The sequence below is a fragment of the Staurois parvus genome, unplaced genomic scaffold, assembly GCF_062004578.1.
Source record: "Staurois parvus isolate SC_StPar_1 unplaced genomic scaffold, SC_StPar_1.0 ptg000169l, whole genome shotgun sequence".
Classification (NCBI taxonomy): Eukaryota; Metazoa; Chordata; class Amphibia; order Anura; family Ranidae; genus Staurois; species Staurois parvus.
Window position 1 is genome coordinate 1,020,078 of NW_028317965.1, and position 20,173 is coordinate 1,040,250.

Genomic DNA, 20,173 nt, shown 5'->3' on the forward strand with positions numbered 1-20,173 from the left:
TAACACTATATAAATGCTTCACCAACAAACATAACAGAAATGTTATAGTTGCTGTTAATGTGCAGTTACAGAGCATTACCACTGGAGGCAGTAGAGGCGGTTTACATGCATCGAAACTTCATGAAATCAACATGCTGCTTAATTTTTAACACGACAACGCTACCACTCCTGAATGAACAGCACTGTGTGGTGCCACTGTAATATTCAAGACAGCTTATGAGGCTTTAAAAATGCTGAATAAATGCCACATAAAACACAGGGTATTGACGAACGTGAGAACGAGCCCTTCAAGGAGACTTGGGATGAGGGAGGGGCAGTGGACAAGCTGAAAAAAAAGTTTTGACTTGCCTATAATTAAAGCAACTATATCTCTGGATCTTTAAACCCTTTTATATGCAGTTTGCACTTTAAAGCGGAGCTCCACCCAAAAGGGGAAGTTCCACTATAAGGACTGCTCCCCATTAAGGACTGGCGCATTTGGGGGGCGGGGGGGAGCGGGTACCCGAATTAGACAAGTACCCGCTCCCACTTCCGTTCCGATCACCTAGGTGATCAGAAGCATAAGGAGTCCTCCCTCCCTGTAGTCTTTTGGGACATGTGACAGGTCCCAGAAGACTATAGGGACCATTCATGAAGCACAGCGTTACTCGCGCATGCGCAGTGGGCACCCGGCTGTGAAGCCGCAAGCTGTCACAGCCGGGTGCCCACACTGAAGATGCCGGCCTCCTGGAATACAGGACGGCTGGTGAAATGGGCTGCAGGGGACACACCATGGGACCGAGGGACAGGTAAGTGGCTGTTTTTTAAAAGTCAGCAGCTACAGTTTTTGTAGCTGCGGACTTATTTGACAGGGTGAGTGGAACTCCACTTTAAGGTATTCCATAAACAAGTAAGTTTTAGGATATTGACAGGATTACTTTAACCTTATGCAGACTTCTTGCTCCAAAACATTCAGTGTAATATTTCCACATTCAAAGTGCCCTGAGTGCCAAGGAACTGGAAAGTCAGATATTGTAGTAAAAAAACAAAAAAGTAACTGAAGGGATCCTAACACCACTTTCTCAGAAGATCAAAAGAATTGGATCCTTTTCTTTGCCCATAAGGCTTCACTATGTATCAGATACCAAACCTTTGGCACGCTGGTACTGCACCCCATCCAATTTGGCATCAATGTTCCCCAGACACAGCCTGTTGTGCTTGTGATAGGACACCCAGGCTGGCACACTAATTCACATTTTCTGGGATTTCCAAAGATCCACCCCTTTTGACAACAGGTCCTACAGATTGTATGCTTTACACAAGATTACAGACGTCTGTCTTTTGGACAACCCAGCTGCAGTTCTCCTCACCTACAATGTCCAGCAAGAAGTACCGCAAACCGTTGCTGAAACATCTGAACGCTACTAGGGCATGTATCCCAGAATGGGGAGACAACAATCTCCAACTATCATGTCACCACGGTTTGCCATTTTTACATTCATGTCCTAGATTGTAAACTCCAAGGAGCAGGGCCCTCGAACCCCTCCTGTATTTTATTATATTGTTATTGTTCTGTCTCATGTATTGTCTCCCATTGTAATGTACAGCGCTGAGCGAATTGTTGTCACTATATAAAAATGCTGTGTAATAATAATAATGTCTGTATGCATATCGTATGTTTCTACTGATGGACATCATCAAAAATGACATGCCATGTCAGACACTTTTTCGGTCGCATACCTCTAAATAGGAAATAAAAAAACAAAACAAAACTGGATTTTAAACTTTCGATTACAATAAGATTGAGGTGGGAGCAGGTCTGTGTTGTAATGTAGGTGTTCTCCAAAAACACGATGCCACACTATGCACCCGTTGCACTGCCAACCATATTTATTGGCGCCCCAGCACACTTAGGTGTTGAAGTGTGTTATAAAGCAATACAATGTGCTGCATTACAAAGGATTCGGTGTGGTTGGGCCACACTGTGGTACATTCGCAGTCCATTTAAAATTAATGTGCTGCCCTTATGTAATGCAGGTTAATATTCCTATGTACAGTGAAGGAAAAAAGTATTAGATCCCCTGCCGATTTTGATTGTTTGCTCACTCACAAAGAAATGACTTGGAGAGGATCTGCCAAGAGGAGTGGGCCAAAATCCCTCCTGAGATGTGTGCAAACCTGGTGGCCAACTACAGGAAACAAACTACCTCTGATTGCCAACAAGGGATTTGCCACCAAGTACTAAGTCATGTTTTGTGAAGGGGATCAAATACTTATTTCCCTCATGAACATGCAGATCAGTCATCATTTGTTAGACATGCATTTCTTTTGAATTTTTTGATCCATCGCATCAGCACTATTCTGACAGAAATATAACACAAATCACCAACCTGCAGCAAAACCATCAAATATTCGGTTTTTCCTTAAGACAGGGTGACTGTTAGTGCTGATGAGCACTCCAGCTTGAGCGTTCCTGAAGATGTCATTTTCTTCCAGCAACCCTATCAGAGAGGAATTGTTAGAAAAGTACATGATGATGTCTTTACCCGACTGACATAATGACAGCACTGCAGGGAAATGAACAGACTCACATCATTCATAACATATTACTATACACTGCTGGTTATGTTTTTACTGTAGAGATTATTGAATCTAAACTGCAAGAAGAAATTTCATTAAAAGGAAAGATTTTACAGGAGGCAATTTAACAGGAAAGCAAAAGACAATACATGAAATTTTTAATTCAGATTTGTCACCAAAAAAACACTCGTATCACATTTCACAAAAAAAAAAAAAAAAAGTTGCTCACTTTTTAGGGTCTTATACTTTTAGATTTTTACACAGAATTTGCTTGCGTTAACTCACAATTCTGTTTACCCACAAACATGACTTCTGCTGAGATTATGTAACTGTGTATTGCAGAAGATCTATGACAAGAATACAAAGGACCTAAGGAATGACCACCTACTTAAGAGGTTTCACATATCAAAAGATCTCCCACAGTACCCAGCAAAAAAAAACACACCAAAATTTTATATATCAAAAGTCTACACACCCTTGTTAAAATGTGAGGTTTCTGTGATGTAAAAAACGAGACAAAGATAAAATCATTTCAAAACGTTTTCCACCTTTAATGTGACCTATAAACTGTACAACTCAATTGAAAAACAAATTTAAATCTTTTAGGGGGGAGGGGCGGGGAGTAAACATAAAAAACTAAAATAATGCGTTTGCTTAAGTGTGCACACCCTCTTGTAACTGGGGATGTACAGTTGTGTTCAAAATAATAGCAGTGTGTTGAAAAAAGTGAATAAAGCTCCAAATCCTTCCAATAGCTTTTATTTCCATCCACACAAATGCATTGGGAACACTACACATGCTATTCAAAATCAAAACATGAAGAAAAATACATCAAATTTGTGTCGTTCCTCTAAAAGAACTGAAAAGTGAATATTAGACTGTGTAAAGAAGAATACAAACACTGCTATTTTTTTGAAAACTCAAACATTCACTATATAAACAAATGTTTGAAGATTTTGCTTTCCTTTGAATCACTTAATTACCGTATTTTTCGTTCCATAAGACACCCTTTTTACCCCCCAAAAAAGGGTGGAAAATGTCAGTGTGTCTTATGGAGCGAATGTAAAGCGGCCAGGCCGGTTTTTCTGCCGCCACCATGTCAGAATATCGGGCCGGCCGCTCAGCTCTTCTCTCCTGCAGGGCCTTACCTGTTCCTCGCTCCAGCGCTGCAGTCTTCCTGCGGCGGCTTCTGTGACAGCCGGGTGCTCACTGCACATGCACGAGAAGCGTCTTCTGGGACACATGACAGGTCCCAGAAGGCTCCAGGCCATTCACAAAGCGCAGCGCTTCTCGCACATACGCAGTGGGCACCCAGCTGTCACAGAAGCCGCCGCAGGAAGACTGCAGCGCTGGAGCGAGGAACAGGTAAGGCCCTGCAGGAGAGAAGAGCTTGATCAGGTTAGTGATGTCTGACTGCTATTATTTTGAACACAACTATATATATATATATATATATATATATATAAAATGATTCTGTGCACCCGTCGCCCTGTAGCAGTATTTCTGCTAAAGGGCGGCAGGACAGAGGTTAAAGTTGAAAAAATTCTGAAATGATTTATCGTTGTCTCATTTTTTTAAATCACAGAAACCTGACATTTTAACAGGGGCGTGTAGACTTTTTATATCCACAGTATGTATACATTATATAGTTTAGGGGTCTATATACATCAGGGAAATAAGTTACGATGTGTTAAGTATTGTGTTAAGGAAGCCCAATGATTTGAATAGGCTGCTCAATGAACCACAACCGATCAAAAATCAACCCAGGTGTGTTGGGGTGCTATTAAGAATGAATTGCAACGTAACTGTCGTTACTGTAACACAATGCTGTGAATGGGCCCCTCTCAAAAGGAGACCATTGGCAATAAAATCTCACAAAATGTACATTTGAACAAGGAAGGGAAATTTCCTCTCTATTTAATGGAGACAGGCAGACAGAAGGAAGAACAATGTCCTGGTAGAAGGAAAAGGTCGAAATCACCTTAGGAAGGGAACGACTCTGCCATCACCCATAAAGAACCTTTTAAGTCTTACACAATAACAGTGGTATTGATGTGCAAAAAGTAAAGAAACTGTGAGTGAGAGTGGAAAGGGAGATATCCCTAACAGGTGAAAAAGTGGTTTCTAAGGAGCCTCAGAATCAGGTTCAGATCCCACAGAATCACAGGTGGTTGTACAGGAGCGACCACATGAGACAATCTGTACTAATGTCTTGACCAGTGAATGGGAGGCTAGCGGTCTTTGGAACAAATTATCTGTCCCTCGATAGTTCTCAGGAACTCCGTTCCTATGCTATAACAGTGTGGGAATTACCAAATAAGAGAGAACCTCGTCTCCAAAAATTGGGCTTCAACAAACTACAATATTAAAGGCAGCGACCGAAGCAGGGTAGACCAGACCTTAAGAGAGGAGATCTGGTTGATCTGGATGAGGCCATGGGGTCTGCAAAAATATGATCATGTCGAAATACCACCAGTATTAGTGAAATGCTCTTCATCTCAGTCCTATGAAGTAGATGAGGGCACTTTTTTTTTTTTTTTAGGTGGTTTATGAATAAACTAAATACTCGGACACTCATAACCAGGAAATATAGAGATTTGTAAAACGTAGATTAAGCTGTACTGATCCCACAAAGCTGCTTTCGCTAGAGGTTCTGTGCACCCGAGGACAAACCTGTCCAGTCTGTTGATGAACCTGAAAACTAGGACCGTAATCGCCGGTTTCCACCTGTGACACAGATCCTAAACACTTCCGGGTGTAGAGACCATTCTCCAGGTCCAGGCTATGCTGGCTTAGGTAGTCTGTCAACTGTCTACACCTGGGATGTGAACAGTAGGCCCATGCTGAAATGTGACATTCTGAACAGGACAGTCCTTTCTACCTCTCATGCCACAGACTTTTGAATCTTCATTGAGGATTAATGTATACCATTGCTGCGGCATTTTTCAACTATATCACGGTTGGATGACCCTCCTGTGGGGGTGTCCAGTGTTGCAGGGACAGACAAATTGCTTGGAGCTCCAGAATGTTAATCAGGTGGTGAAATTTCCCTGTACTAATGTGGCATCTAGTACTCCTTGCCACCCTTTCAGGTTGGCATCCATTGTCAAGATTTTCCAAGACAAAAAAGGCAAGATTCCCGAGCCACCATACCAGATATAATCTGGTCTTTGGTGTCTGATGCATCCGTTTGTCTAGAAACTGAACCGATTTTTCTCATGACGTCAGAATGCAGAGTTGTAGGAGACAAGAGTAGATCTGAGCAAATGTTACTATCATGACCAGAGCATCACAAAGAACAGCATAAATGTAGAGTTCAAAATCTGGAAGTGTAGAATTAGAGTTTTTAGAGATTTCTTATCGAAGAAAAAACTCTAGCTTGAGTTATGTCTAGGATGAGATTCAGAGACTCCATGTGCCGGCTCCAGCGATGACTTCTGAAGGCTAAGAATCCAACTGAACCTTTTTAAGGACTGAACTGTCCACACTGTTGGTCAGTAATTGCTCTGTTCCCTCAGTAGGAGATTGTCCAGATATCCTATGAGAATACATTTTGATGAACACTTGCAGTGCACAAGACAGGACAAATAGGAGTACTAAAACTGGTAGTGTGTGCTCACAGAAAAACTTAGTTTTGATGTGCTGGAAAAATGAGGACACAAAATTACGCCTTCTTGATGTCCACAGAGGCTAGAAAGTCTCCCTGATGGAGGAAGACTATGACAGATCTGGTGGATGCCAAATAAAAAAAATGTTGGTACTCGAATGAAAACATTTAAAGCCTTCACATACAAGATGAAGCAAATACACCCTTTTGGTTTTGGAACAGTGATTATTGGAACAAAATCAGTAACTCCTTAGCACCAGATCTACAATAGCCACATGGAAATATGCTAGCCTGTGCAGGAACACAGGTGGGTTGGATAGCATAAACCTAGAAGAGGGCAGAGATCAGACTGCTAATGTAAAGTCCTGAATATGACTTCTCTGATCCAGGAATCTGAGATGCTTTCTGACCAGTTGTTCGCAAAGGCCATGAGCTACCCCTCCACCCTTTGGAAAGTTGGGCATCCCATCATGCTGAAGAGGACTTGTCTGAAGACTTTGCATCAGAGGGATTGCAAATGGGTTCTTGGCTTGGAAGGCTGGAACTAATGAAAGGAACCGTTCTTGGCTTCAGATGCGTTAGAAGTCTTTCAAGTTTGTGGCTTAGGCTTCTTTTGCTGGGGAAAATAATTACTCTTACTCCTGGTGACATCCTTCATGAGGGTGTCCATAGATTATCCAAAAAGACAAGTGCCATTCAGAAGACATGTGTAACAATGAATTAATGGGGATAAGGTGGGGGATGGAAAAACTAAAAAGTCTCAAGATCCTTGTCGGAAGGATTTACTGGTACCGCACCCCTTATTTGTAAGACACTGCAAATGAAAACCCTAACTAAAAATGTGTGTAACAATTACTTTTTACTTTGCTGTTCAGCAGATCAACATTGCAAACAAAGATTTCTCCGTGTATTCACTGACAAGGGACTAATTCAGCAAATAAAACAGACAATGCCAACTAATTTATAAAGGCAATAGTGTAGAGACATAGTAGGCACAAGTTCTAAGCACTCTACAAGCACAGATTTTTATAGGCCTCCTTTTACCAGAAAATAGCCCATGTAATACTGGGCAGCTTTGTAATACGTTCATTAATTATCCTGTTATACTTGTAGGCCAAATTATGTTCCCCAGAATCCTGGCTGAAAAAATCCCAATCAGCGATCATTTCCTTCCTCATTGCTAGGACACAAAAAAAATTAGTTTTCGCTTTTGTAGTGTTAAAGAGTGAGTGTCCAATGATTGTGTCCTAGCAATGTTCCAATCCTGCAATATAAAACAAAAGACACTCACTGCTCACGAGATTACAAATCATTTCAAAAACAAGATTGATGCAATTTGTAGGGGCATCACCACTGCAACAGACATCTATCCCACTTAGCATACCTTATACTAAACCTCCCTCAACACTTTCCCCTTTTGACCTTGCTACTACCGAAGAAGAGGTCGCTAAGGTTTTCTCAGAAGCCCATCTCACTACCTGCCCCCTGGATCCTGTCCCCTCACAACTACTACGGTCACCCTCTTCTTCCATCCTATGCTCCCTCACATCTTCAATCTTTCCCTCTCTACTGGTGCCTTCCCCTCCCCTCTAAATCATACGCACATCACTCCCATACTTAAAAAGCCCTCCCTTGACCCCACCAACATGAACTTCTTAAGACCCATCTCCCTGCTGCCATTTACCTCTAAACTCCTAGAATGCTTAGTCTACAATCGCCTGAGCTCCTACCTCACCGACAACAACCTTCTTGACCCTTTACAGTCTGGCTTTCGCTCTCTACACTCCACTGAAACTGCCCTACTAAAACTCACTAATGATCTACTAACTGCTAAAACCAATGGCCACTACTCCGTACTCTTACTATTTGACCTCTCTGTGGCTTTTGATATGGGTGACCATCCCCTCCTCCTCAAAAAACTCCACTCTCTTGGCCTTAGAGACTCTGCTCTCTCCTGATTCTCCTCCTACCTATCGCAGCACTCCTTCAGTGTTACCTATAACGCTGCCACCTCCTCTTCACTCCCTCTTTCTGTAGGGGTCCCTCAAGGTTCTGTCCTTGGACCCCTTCTCTTCTCCATCTACACCTCCTCCCTTGGTCACTTGATAAACTCCCAGGGCTTTAAGTACCATCTCTATGCTGATGACACACAAATCTATCTTTCTACCCCTCACCTCACCCCTTCAGTCTCCTCTTCACCTCATCAGTCTCCTCTCGCATTACTAACCTAAGTGACATATCGGAATGGATGTCACTCCATTTCCTCAAACTCAATCTTTCCAAAACTGAGCTCTTAGTATTCCCCCCAGCCCGTGCCCCCTCCCCTGACTTCTCCATCAAGATCAATAACACAACCATCAGTCCCTCCCCTCATGCCAGGGTACTAGGTGTAATCCTAGACTCCCATCTGTCCTTTCAGCCCCAAATCCAATCACTGTCCCAATCTTGTAGACTTCCCCTCCGCAACATCTCCAAGATACGACCATTCCTAACCTCGGAAACCACTAAGCAACTTATTCACTCCCTTGTTATAGCTCGCCTTGACTATTGTAACTCCCTCCTCATTGGCCTATCTAATCGCAGGCTATCCCCTCTTCAGTCTATCATGAACGCTGCTGCCAGACTCATCCACCTTAGTAACCGTTCTGTATCTGCCACCCCTCTCTGCCAATCCCTCCACTGGCTTCCCATTGCCCAACGGATAAAATTCAAAACACTAACAATAACGTATAAAGAAATTTATAACTCTGCCCCAAATTACATCACCGATCTTGTCTCTAAATATCACTCAAACCATATTCTCCGCTCCTCGCAAGATCTCCTACTCTCTAGCTCCCTTGTCTCCTCCTCCCATGCGCATCTCCAGGACTTCTCCAGAGCTTCCCCCATCCTCTGGAACTCTCTAGCCTAATTTAGACTATCGCCTACTCTGCTCACTTTTAGGCGATCTCTGAAAACCTCTCTCTTCAAGGAAGCCTATCCTGCCCTCAGCTAATACTGGAATCTTCTACTCTTTCAACCAGTCCATCCCCCACAGTTACTATCGTTTGTACCACTAGCCCCTCCCTCCTAGATTGTAAGCTCCAAGGAGCAGGACCCTCAAATCCCTCTTGTATTGAACTGTATTGTTGCTGTATTGTCTCCCGTTATATTGTAAAGCGCTGAGCAAACCGTTGGCGCTATATAAATCCTGTATGATAATAATGCAAAAATAGAGTATAAATTCAGATAAATAGAAGACCTTAAAATGGTGTACAATCTAGAAGGAAAGCAGGTACTGTATTACACAGTTTAGTCATTTTATTATAGTTGCAGCTTCTCTTAAACCAGGATCTTGAAAAACTTTGTGCAAACAAAATGGAGAGGGTGCCACCATCTAAGTGTAGCTTTACTAATGAATCAATATAAGTATCTGAAATAAATATAATAAAAGCATGCAGGGCCGCTGTTAGAAATCATGGGGCCCTGTACAGCCTACCTGACGGGGCCCCTTTGACCCCATCCTCGAGAATAGGTGCAGGAACTATCATGCCCCCATTGCATCACTGGCCATCAATATCATCCACAATACCACCTCCACCCCTCCTCCAGTGTGCTGCGCACAGAGTGCAGGCTCCAGGCGTGCGCTGCGCACAGAGTGCAGGCTCCAGGCGTGCGCTGCGCACAGAGTGCAGGCTCCAGGCGTGCGCTGCGCACAGAGTGCAGGCTCCAGGCGTGCGCTGCGCGCAGAGTGCAGGCTCCAGGCGTGCGCTGCGCGCAGAGTGCAGGCTCCAGGCGTGCGCTGCGCGCAGAGTGCAGGCTCCAGGCGTGCGCTGCGCGCAGGGTGCAGGCTCCAGGCGTGCGCTGCGCGCAGGGTGCAGGCTCCAGGCGTGCGCTGCGCGCAGGGTTCCCGAGTGCGCTGCGCGCAGGGTTCCCGAGTGCGCTGCGCGCAGGGTTCCCGAGTGCGCTGCGCGCAGGGTTCCCGAGTGCGCTGCGCGCAGGGTTCCCGAGTGCGCTGCGCGCAGGGTTCCCGAGTGCGCTGCGCGCAGGGTTCCCGAGTGCGCTGCGCGCAGGGTTCCCGAGTGCGCTGCGCGCAGGGTTCCCGAGTGCGCTGCGCGCAGGGTTCCCGAGTGCGCTGCGCGCAGGGTTCCCGAGTGCGCTGCGCGCAGGGTTCCAGAGTGCGCTGCGCGCAGGGTTCCAGAGTGCGCTGCGCACAGAGTGCACTACGCATCGAGTGCAGGGTTCCAGAGTGCGCTGCGCACAGAGTGCACTACGCATCGAGTGCAGGGTTCCAGAGTGCGCTACATACCGAGTGCAGGGTTCCAGAGTGTGCTACGCACTGAGTGCAGGGTTCAAGGCTGGAGCTTTGTGCATACCCCGTCCCCTCCTCCGTTGTATATGCAGGGAGAGCAGGGAGGGTTGAGTGCGCCGCTGGGAGAGGATTGCTGAAACTTATAATTGACAGCTGAGAGTAGTGAGCATCAATGCAAGTGGCCTTGCCGCAGGTCAAATTCTGGCTGTAGCTACTGTATTATGATTAAAAATTTGAAGTTGCTGGCTGGTTAGGCCCCCTCGTCACAGTGAAGGGCCCGGGCACCCTACAGGAGGGCCGGAGGTACCCCCTTGTCAGCGGCCCTGAAACCATGTATGCACGTACTGCAGGGTTTGGGAAGGACGCCATGGATAATAATCAATCCAAGTGATTATCTCTTAGTCTTCGCTGGATGGAGCCAGGGAACCCTGAAAGGAACAAAGTTGGTATAGCAGAGTTCTGTAGTGAACTCCACTATTCTGGTTATTTTCCTTTCCTGTTCCTTGTTTCCATTCAGCTGCACCTGAGGGACAGTGTTCACTTGGAGAAATATACATGCTGGCTTTCCAGATCCTTGCAGTGAGTGCATATATGCTTTTATTATATTAATAAACCTACACTTAGACAGTGACACCCTCTCCTTTTTAGTTATGTTCTGAAATTGTCCCTTAGATTAAAATGTAAGTGAATGCCTACACTATACACCAGTAGGAGCATGCTATATGAACCCTACCATCAGAACATTGAGCACTGCCTTCGACAGCTTGAGTGGGAGATGCTATTAACACCATGCATTTCAAGGAAAGTAGGAACAACTTACCCCTGCCTCCATTAAATATACAGATCCCTCCATCCCTCCCATCATGGATTTTATTTCGCCTTAACGTCGGGTTGCTGTCTGTTTTTATCCAAACACCAGCCATTGCATTGTCAAAAATCTCATTGTCTTCAATGAAGCCAAGCCCTGTCAACAGAGGATACCAACATTGTTAGTACATGTATGTAAATATTCAGTTACAGAAGCAATTTATACCGAAATTACTTACCAGAATTATAAACAAGGATTCCACCATTCTGACCTCCCCAGATTTTGTTTCGTCTAATTTTAGGATTGCTTCCAGTCCTAGATGAAGAAAACGGTGAAGAGTTAAATAAATGTGATACAAAGAAAATAATGTAAGGAAGGACATTTAAATAAAATGTAATCATCTATTTCAGTGTGGTCTGTAAGTTAACTTCTTGTTCTGCAAATACTGCAAATTTATAACAGATCTCAGCTCCACCAGTTCCAGGCAAACAACTTAAGGACATTTGCAGATACACCCCTTTACCTTTTCTCTCTGCTCCTGCAGTGTGGTGAAAGCTATAATGCAATCGGCAGTTCTGCCAGCTGAAAACTGCCTTCTTTTTCCTAATACAAGGTTTCTGCCTACAGAGCTTTATCAAAGAAAGCAATTATTCATCCCTTTGGATGTGCAGCATGCCTACGTTAGAACTCAATACGCCTGCAATGATGTACTAAGAACACGTATAACTAAAGTGATGCTGAAGACACCACCTTCCTAAAGCAAGGCTGCTGGTCTGTCCTCTTAGCATTTTCATTAAAATTTTACGGACCAATGTACAGTCACACTTAAACATATGCAAGCGTTTAATATGCATTTTTGAGGCCCTGTTCATGCAGTGCGGTGTTCTGTATTTTACCGCACTGGATTAAGGTAGGTCACAACTAGAACATACAGAAAACAATTGTTTTCTATGTGTCTTGTTCACACTGCAATGCACCCTGGACGTGCAGTGCAATGAACAGCGGTAAAATGCATTTTATCAAGGCATACAGGGATCGCATCACCATGCAAACTGTGATGCTGTACAGTGACACAAATTGGGCACTTCAAACAAAGGGGAGGAATTTTTATATGGCATGTGTTAAATGGATGCCATCTTCCCATACCTCGCTTGTTACAGGGGCCTCACTATAAGCCAGGTGATTTTTACCACCTCAATAACACCGTATGTATATCGACAACCTCATATTGAGGTGGTTATACTGGGATCATGGCTGAGGCTATAACCATGATCCAACTACAATTTTTTTTTAGGTGGCAATTCTCTCATGTAAAAAAAGATCCACTCAATCATTTAGTTGATGGAAGGGGGTTCAGAAGTTGTTCGGTTTCTGGGAAAATATTTCATACATCTTCTAACAATAATGAAGAACAGGAATCTCCAATATTGCCTATAAGGCTGGAAAAAGATGAAAGGAAGGATTGTGTTAGAGTTGCATTAGAAGAATATCTCATATTTATGAAGATCTTTGGGAAAGACTGGATTACGTCCATACTTCTGCACTGAGCAGAGAAAAGGGTCAGAGAATGAAGGGGACATTTGCAAATTTGAGTGGTTTATAATTTTGTGAAAATAGTCATGCACATGATCGGCATATTTATTTTGCTCATAAATCTCGTTCGCTAAAGAAATTATTTTCATTTAAAAATAAATTCCGGGCAGTCAGCCAAATTAGTCTCTGCCAGTGCTTATCTGTAAGAGCAGATCAAGCCGCCACACTGAACATGACACTGTATTCCAGTTCTGAGACTTACATTTTTAATGTCAGCTTCATGATACTTGCATACGTTTGGATAAGAAACCTCCACTCTTAATGTGTTTTGTTGAACTGGTCTCCCTCCAGATATGGAGCCAAAAGGGGCAAGTCTGGAAGTTTTACGAGTTTACAGTTTGGATTTCTTGTGTTAAACATTATCTCGGGACTTGAGTCATTGATATTTCTTAATTGGTGTCAATGGTTTACGTCATCTTTAAGTATTCTAAAGAAAATTATTGTATTTGAAATTATCTGTCCTGAGAATATGGTTACATTATCTGGGCATATATTTAAAAAAATAATAGTATGTTAGGTCTTATCCAGAGAGGTCACTCTAAATAAATAATGGTACAACCTGGCATCCTAATATTTAGCTTAATTAGCCGCTTCCACGCCACCTACAGCAGAAATACTGCTATAGGGCAGCACAGGTGCGCAAAATCACGTATATATACACATGATTCTGCAGTCCCGAGTAGGGGGTGCGCGCGCCTTACCCGCTGCTGCCTCGGCTGTCAAACACCGGGTCCCCACCAGTGATTCCCTGCCAGCACCTGGCAATCGCCGAATATCACCGTCGGAGGAGAGACCTGTGTATAAACAACACGGATCTCTAACGTCAGCTCCTGCACATCGCTTTGTGTGGCTCTGCATAGCCTAGTAGAGCCATACAAACCAGTGTGCTTACAGCGCACACAATTAACCATTTGATCACCCCACATGTTAACCACTTCCTGCCCAGTGCCATTAGTAGTGTGTCAGTGCTTTTTATTAGCACTGATCACTGTATTGGTGTCACTGGGGATGTCAGTGACACAAAGTCAGTTCCCCCCAGTGTCAGAATGTCTGCAACAGTCCCAATACAAGTCAAAAAAAAAATCCAGTATACTGTATATAAAGCCATTTGCAAAAGCTATAACTTTCACGTACACCAATTCATTTATAAGTATTAGGATTTTTTTTTTTTTTTTTTTTTTTTTTAGCAAAAACATGTAGCAGAATACATTTTGGCCTAAATTTATGATGAAATTAGATTTTTTTAATTTTTTTTTACTGAACATGTTTAATAGCAAAAAGTAAAAATTGTTGTTTTTTTTTTTGTTTTTTTTAAATTGTTGTTCTTATTTTGTTTATGGCGCAAAAAATAAAAACCACAGAGGTGATCAATTACCACCAAAAGAAAGCTCTATTTCTGGGGTAAAAAAGGACGTAAATTTCATTTGGGTGCAGCGTTGTATAACCACACAGTTGTCAGTTACAGTAGCGCAGCGCTGTATCGCAAAAAATGGCCTGGTCAGGAAGGGGGGGGGGGGGGTAAATCCTCTGGAGGGCAAGTGGTTAACAACCACTTCCCAAGCGCCTGCAATGTAAAGCTGACGGGCGGCTGCTATATACATACATAGAGTGGCTATAAAAAGGTAAAAAGTCTACACACCCCTGTTAAAACGTCAGGTTTCTGTGATTTAAGAAAAATGAGAAAGATATATAATTTAAGAACTTTTTCCACCTTTAATGTGACCTATAAACTGTACAACTCAAGTGAAAAACAAACGGAAATCTTTTAGGGGGGAGTAAACAAAAAACTAAAATAATGTGGTTGCATAAGGGTGGGATGTAAGTGTGCTCAGAATTAAGCAATCACATACAAAATCATGTTAAATAGGAGTCAGTACACACCTACCATCATTTAAAGTGCCTCTGATTAACCCCAAAGTTCAGCTGTTCTAGTAGGTCTTTCCTGACATCTTCTTAGTTGTATCCTACAGCAAAAGCCATGGTCCACAGAGAGCTTCCAAAGCATCAGAGGGATCTCACTGGTAAAAGATATCAGTCAGGAGAAGGGTACAAAAGAATTTCCAAGGCATTTGATATACCATGGAACACCGTGAAGACAGTCATCATCAAGTGAAGAAAATATGGCGTAAAAGTGACATTACCAAGAACTAGACGTCCCCCGAAAATTGATGAAAAGACGAGAAGAAAACTGGTCTGGGAGGCTAACAAGAGGCCTACAGCAACATTAAAGGAGCTGCAGTAATATCTGGCAAGTACAGGCTGTGTGGTACATGTGACAACAATCTTCCGTATTCTTCATATGTCTGGGCTATGGGGTAGAGTGGCAAGACGGAATCCTTTTCTTACGAAGAAAAACATCCAAGACCGGCTGAATTTTGCAAAAAGACATCTGAAGTCTCCCAAAAGCATGTGGGAAAATGTGTTATGGTCTGATGGAACCAAGGTTGAATTTTTTGGCAATTATTCCAAAAGATATATTTGCCGCAAAGACAACACTGCACATCACCAAAAGAACACCATACCCACAGTGAAGTATGGTGGTGGCAGCATCATGCTTTGAAGTGGTTTTTCTTCAGGTGGAACTGGGGCCTTAGTCAAGGTAGAGGGAATTATGAACAGTTCCAAATACCAGTCAATATCGGCACAAAACCTTCAGGCTTCTGCTACAAAGCTGAACATGAAGAGGAACTCCATCTTTCAGCATGACAACGACCCAAAGCATACATCCAAATCAACAAAGGAATGGCTTCACCAGAAGATGATTCCAAGTCTTGGAATGGCCCAGCCAGAGCCCAGACCTGAATCCGATCGAAAAACTGGGGTGATGTGAAGAGGGCTGTGCACAGGAGATGCCCTCACAATCAGAGATTTTTTTGCAAGGAAGAGCAGGCAAATATTGCCAAGTCAAGATGTACCATACTGCAGTGGCTCCTCCCTTTCCCTGTGACAGCGAGCCAGGGTTCCTCTCTCTGCAACTGCTGTCATTGTTTGAAAAAAGGGCAGCTGTGTGGGTGAAGCTGTGAATGAATGAAGTACATCTACCAACAGCCTTTGTGGCTGTCGGCTTGTAGTTCTCAATGAACTACAAGGGCACTGTTGAGCTCTCTAGGTAATTCATTGATTCTTCCTGTCGTGTAACTGCTTGCCCGTATGAGGTAAAAGCAGACGGCTTACAGTCTGCAGGAGCTCTGTACTGCGCCTGCAATCTGCTGGTTGTGGGTGCAATGCTTTCCAGGCTCCTACAAAAAAAAAAATTGTAAAAGCATTTTTTTTTTTTGTAAATGTGAACCGATCTTTGAAACTAATTCAGCCTAAGCAAATTAAGTGAGTCAAACAGGGAGTCCAATTTTATAGGACAGGCAATGAAAGATGTGATTGTATTTTTTCAATCGCATAGTCAGTCGTAGAAAAGGTAAAATATAAAGAATCAGTAGAGGCAGAGTCATTTACTTCCTAGGGACACAGTTATGTCCAACAGGCTTTTGCAACAGTTGGAACCCTTTTATAGCCCATCTGATGAAGTTGCATACCCACCTTAGGCAAACATTAGAAAGGACTGGAACCTAATGGTGGTAAGGGATAGTATCAGCTGAGATTCCTTGGTTAATGGGAGTCTTCCCTGGTGCTACTGGGGAAGAGTCACCAGATGAAGGTACTAGCACGGACTACCCCAGGGCACTCACCCGTCAACCACAGAGGGTCCAATCTTTATCCATCATGGCTGGCTCTGCCACTAAGGGTGTTCAGGGGCTCAACTCCACCCCCAACCCTTCACCAGGAGATGACTGCCACGGACCTGTATAGCATTCTAATAGTCCACAAGCCAATATATCATTGCACAGGTTCCAGTGCTGACAAGCAAAAATTACAGGACATCATCATGTCCTCCAAAGCAGGGTCCAGATACCATTTCTCTAAGAGATGAATGGATCCAGATAAAGCCAGTCTCCTGATCGCTGGTGGAACTGCTGAGAAGCTAGCTATTCTTGTGCAGAGAGCTGCACAGCTGTGACCATCACCTTCAGACACTAGCAAGCCTTGCCTAACAGGGAGGGCTTATACCTGGAAGAGACCCCCTGACTTGGTCCAAGCACCTGAAGGTCACCGAATGACCCTATTCGTAATGAATACAAAGACGATCTGTGTCCCATGATGTACGATAAAGAAATTTCCATTTTATCAACAAATTTAGCCTATTGCTTATTTATTTAGTAGAAATTGCTAACTGCCTACACACGTACTTTTCTCTTCCACAGCATATGTAATATTGGGCATCTTATTTTATTAGGTTGAGCTCTAAAAACAGGCCAGTAGTAGTCGTCACTGCAACAAATACAATAGAGGAATTGGTAAACAAGATTAACGACGCTTGCAGAACAGTCTTATAAAATTATATGAATCATAAGAATGTAGTCTTTCAAAGTGGAGCAGTGACCAAGTGCTGCTTTGAGTAGTATTGTCCTGTCATTCAGTCAGAATTGAGAGGCATGATGTCCTCCTCAGTGCTTAAAGGGAAACATAAGCTTGTAAAATGACTGCCATATTTGCAATTTGTATCAATGCTCATTACCAACAACGTTCAGAAAACAAAAATCTGTTTACATATTGCAAAAAACACTGTTTGTCATCTCAATGACAGACGTCCTTCGAATCGATTATTCCTGCCCCAGACTATAAAACGGGTATCTCTTCTGCTACCTTTTCTGCCTGTTATTTGTTAAAAACTAACTATGGTCTCTAATGTGTGCTGCCCAGGATCTGAAAGAGGAATGGTTGACCGACAGTGTTCCGCTCAGCAGCCTGGTCGAGTGCGCACAATCATCACTTACGGACTGGGCTAATATTTTTGCAACTGCTCTAGGGGGACAGGAAAGTAAGGTGGGTTCTGCATATAATCACTTTTTAGTCATTGGTAGTAAACAGGTTTGCTTTAAGTGACACTGTCGCTAAACTAACACAGTGAACAGATGTCCACTTACCTCTCCTGCTGCCAAATACTACTCTACCCAAGACATACCACCACATGAAGTCACTTCTGGGAGAGAAATATTTGAAAATCACTTCAGAAACCCATCCTTTTGAAAGTGTTAATCTCCTGGTTATCTATTGCATTCCGAGATTTCACCTGATGACCCCTACATCACTACAGGATACAGTATGGACATAGAGACTAGGAGATAAACACTCCCAGAAGAGTTGGTTTCTGAAGGGATTTCAGGTGACTACTTCTCTTCAAACAGAGCAACATTTGACGGCGGGTCAGGTGAGCATCTACTTTATTCTTTGCAAGTAGATTTTTTTATCCATGGTTTCAGTTTAACGACAGTGCGACTTCAAGTTCCAACTCCCTCATTTCTTTCTGGATGGAGCAAAGTTCCAGACACAACTAGACACAATGTGGAAATAAGTAAAGGTAAAGCCTGAAATGATGTCAGATCTCATTACTCGAGTAGATGATGGTTTGTGAGTTCAGCACCTGCTAGCATAAAATGTAAAGATAAGAATTTCTACCTACACAGGAAATTTCCTTACCGTATTTGAACCCCAGAATACATGTGATTATAGATGTCATTATCTTCTAGTACTCCATGTCCATTGTCATAGAAGTATACACCGACCTAGGAGAGAATTTGTATTTTGTTACAAACGTGAACAGTATTCCTGACTGGCCGTATATTCTGTTTACATGCATCATGTATAGAAAAGCTACCAGCCTCAAAAATTATGAGAGGAGAGGCTGTTAGCTACGCAAGTCTAGTCTGGTGAGTATTTGCAGATCTGGAGCTGCTTAAATGCAATCTTATGCAGTCTTGAAGCATAGAGAGTACTTTCTATAAGGGCCAGCTCACACCACAGAAACGCAGTCCAGATGGGTGCCCGTTGCTTTTCTGCATCCGCGTTTTTGACACGCTCCATCTTTTTTTCATCACCTTAAGGACTTGTGCATTCCAATGCATTTTTGGTGGGTTCTTGATGCGTTATACCGGGTTCCAGTACAGTAAAAATGCAGCAGGTTCTACTTTTTTTTTCCCTGGAACACCGTCTAAGGGCCAGTTTACGCCACACAGTCCAGTGCGTTCTTTTTCTGCATCAAAAAGGCATGGATACTGTGTTATTTGGTTTCCAATGGCATAATTAACACCACCACTGCTGTCAGTTCCAAAAACGTGCTGCATTTTTTTTCTGCACTGAACTTTACCAGAACACAGTAAAACACATTGAAAACACACATCTATATAAGGTGGAAAAAAAAAAAAAGGAGGGGAAAGAATGCACTGGAAAGCATCAATAACAGCATTACAGAAACCCATCTGGACTGCGTTTCTACAGGGTAAACTGGCCCTAAGAGTTGGTTCAAACCATCGAAATGAAGCTCAAATGTGTTTCTGCATGTGCTTTGAAGATGCATTTCTGATGAGTTCCAGTGCATTTTTCCCCCCTTTTTTTCTTCACCTTAAATAAGAACATGTGCATTGTGCTGTGTTTTTTATGTGTTTTACCATATTCCAGCACAGTTCAGTGTAGAAAAAATTATTTTTTTCTGGAACTGAAACACACTAGAACTGACAGCATAGGAGTGAAATATGCCATTGGAAACCATATAACCTACTATCCATGCGGTTTTTTATGCAGAAAGAAAAATAAAAACCACACTGGACTGCATGTGGTGTGAACCGGCCCTCAGAGCAGAAACCCTCTGTACAAAAAAAAAAAAAAAAAAATGATGTTCTAGAACAGCAGGTCATTAGTATTAGTGGTTTATGGGAAGGATCTGGGGCTATTTATTTTCATAGTGGGGGGGCCGCGACCGTGACCCCCCCCCCCCCACAAAAAAAAAAAACAAAAAGAAAAAAACCAGACATGAATACACCACTGACGTACATTTTTTTTTTCACCAATTAGAACAATTCCTAGATCAAACTGTCAGTACAGACTGTAATAGAACAGTGTCACCATGGAACCTATCAATAACACAGAAGGATTTACCCCATACCTGCTTTCCGCTGTGTATCCTGTTCCTCCGTAACACTGGAGTACTTCCTGTTGTCACCCAAACTCCAGCTAATGTGTTACTATAGACCTCATTTTCTTCAATTACTCCCTGTCCCTTCTCATGCTGGAAATAAAAGATAGCATTACATAGAAATGTAGGCGTGGTTTTTTTTAATGGAGAGAAACACATTTTAACATATTCTATGAAAATTCTCTATTGCAGTACAATTCCCTGATTTATAATGGCTAAAGTGATCATGTTACTAAACAATGCCCTGGCTGGAGGCCTGCGTGTTAAAACAGTGCCTCTATGTCAACTGCG

General features: G+C 43.0%; 1 protein-coding gene across 2 annotated transcripts in view; it reads right to left on the reverse strand.

The window, feature by feature from the left end:
* Nucleotides 1-20,173, reverse strand: part of FBXO11 (F-box protein 11) — a 140,842-nt gene that overhangs the window by 16,509 nt on the left and 104,160 nt on the right. For both annotated transcript variants that reach the window (XM_089676435.1, XM_089676434.1), the window contains exons 15-19: nt 19,853-19,975; nt 18,391-18,476; nt 11,504-11,580; nt 11,278-11,421; nt 2,370-2,480 (exon numbers count right to left, since the gene is read on the reverse strand). In XM_089676435.1, coding sequence (XP_089532561.1) covers nt 2,370-2,480; nt 11,278-11,421; nt 11,504-11,580; nt 18,391-18,476; nt 19,853-19,975 — 541 coding nt within the window. The remainder of the gene's footprint in view (nt 1-2,369; nt 2,481-11,277; nt 11,422-11,503; nt 11,581-18,390; nt 18,477-19,852; nt 19,976-20,173) is intronic.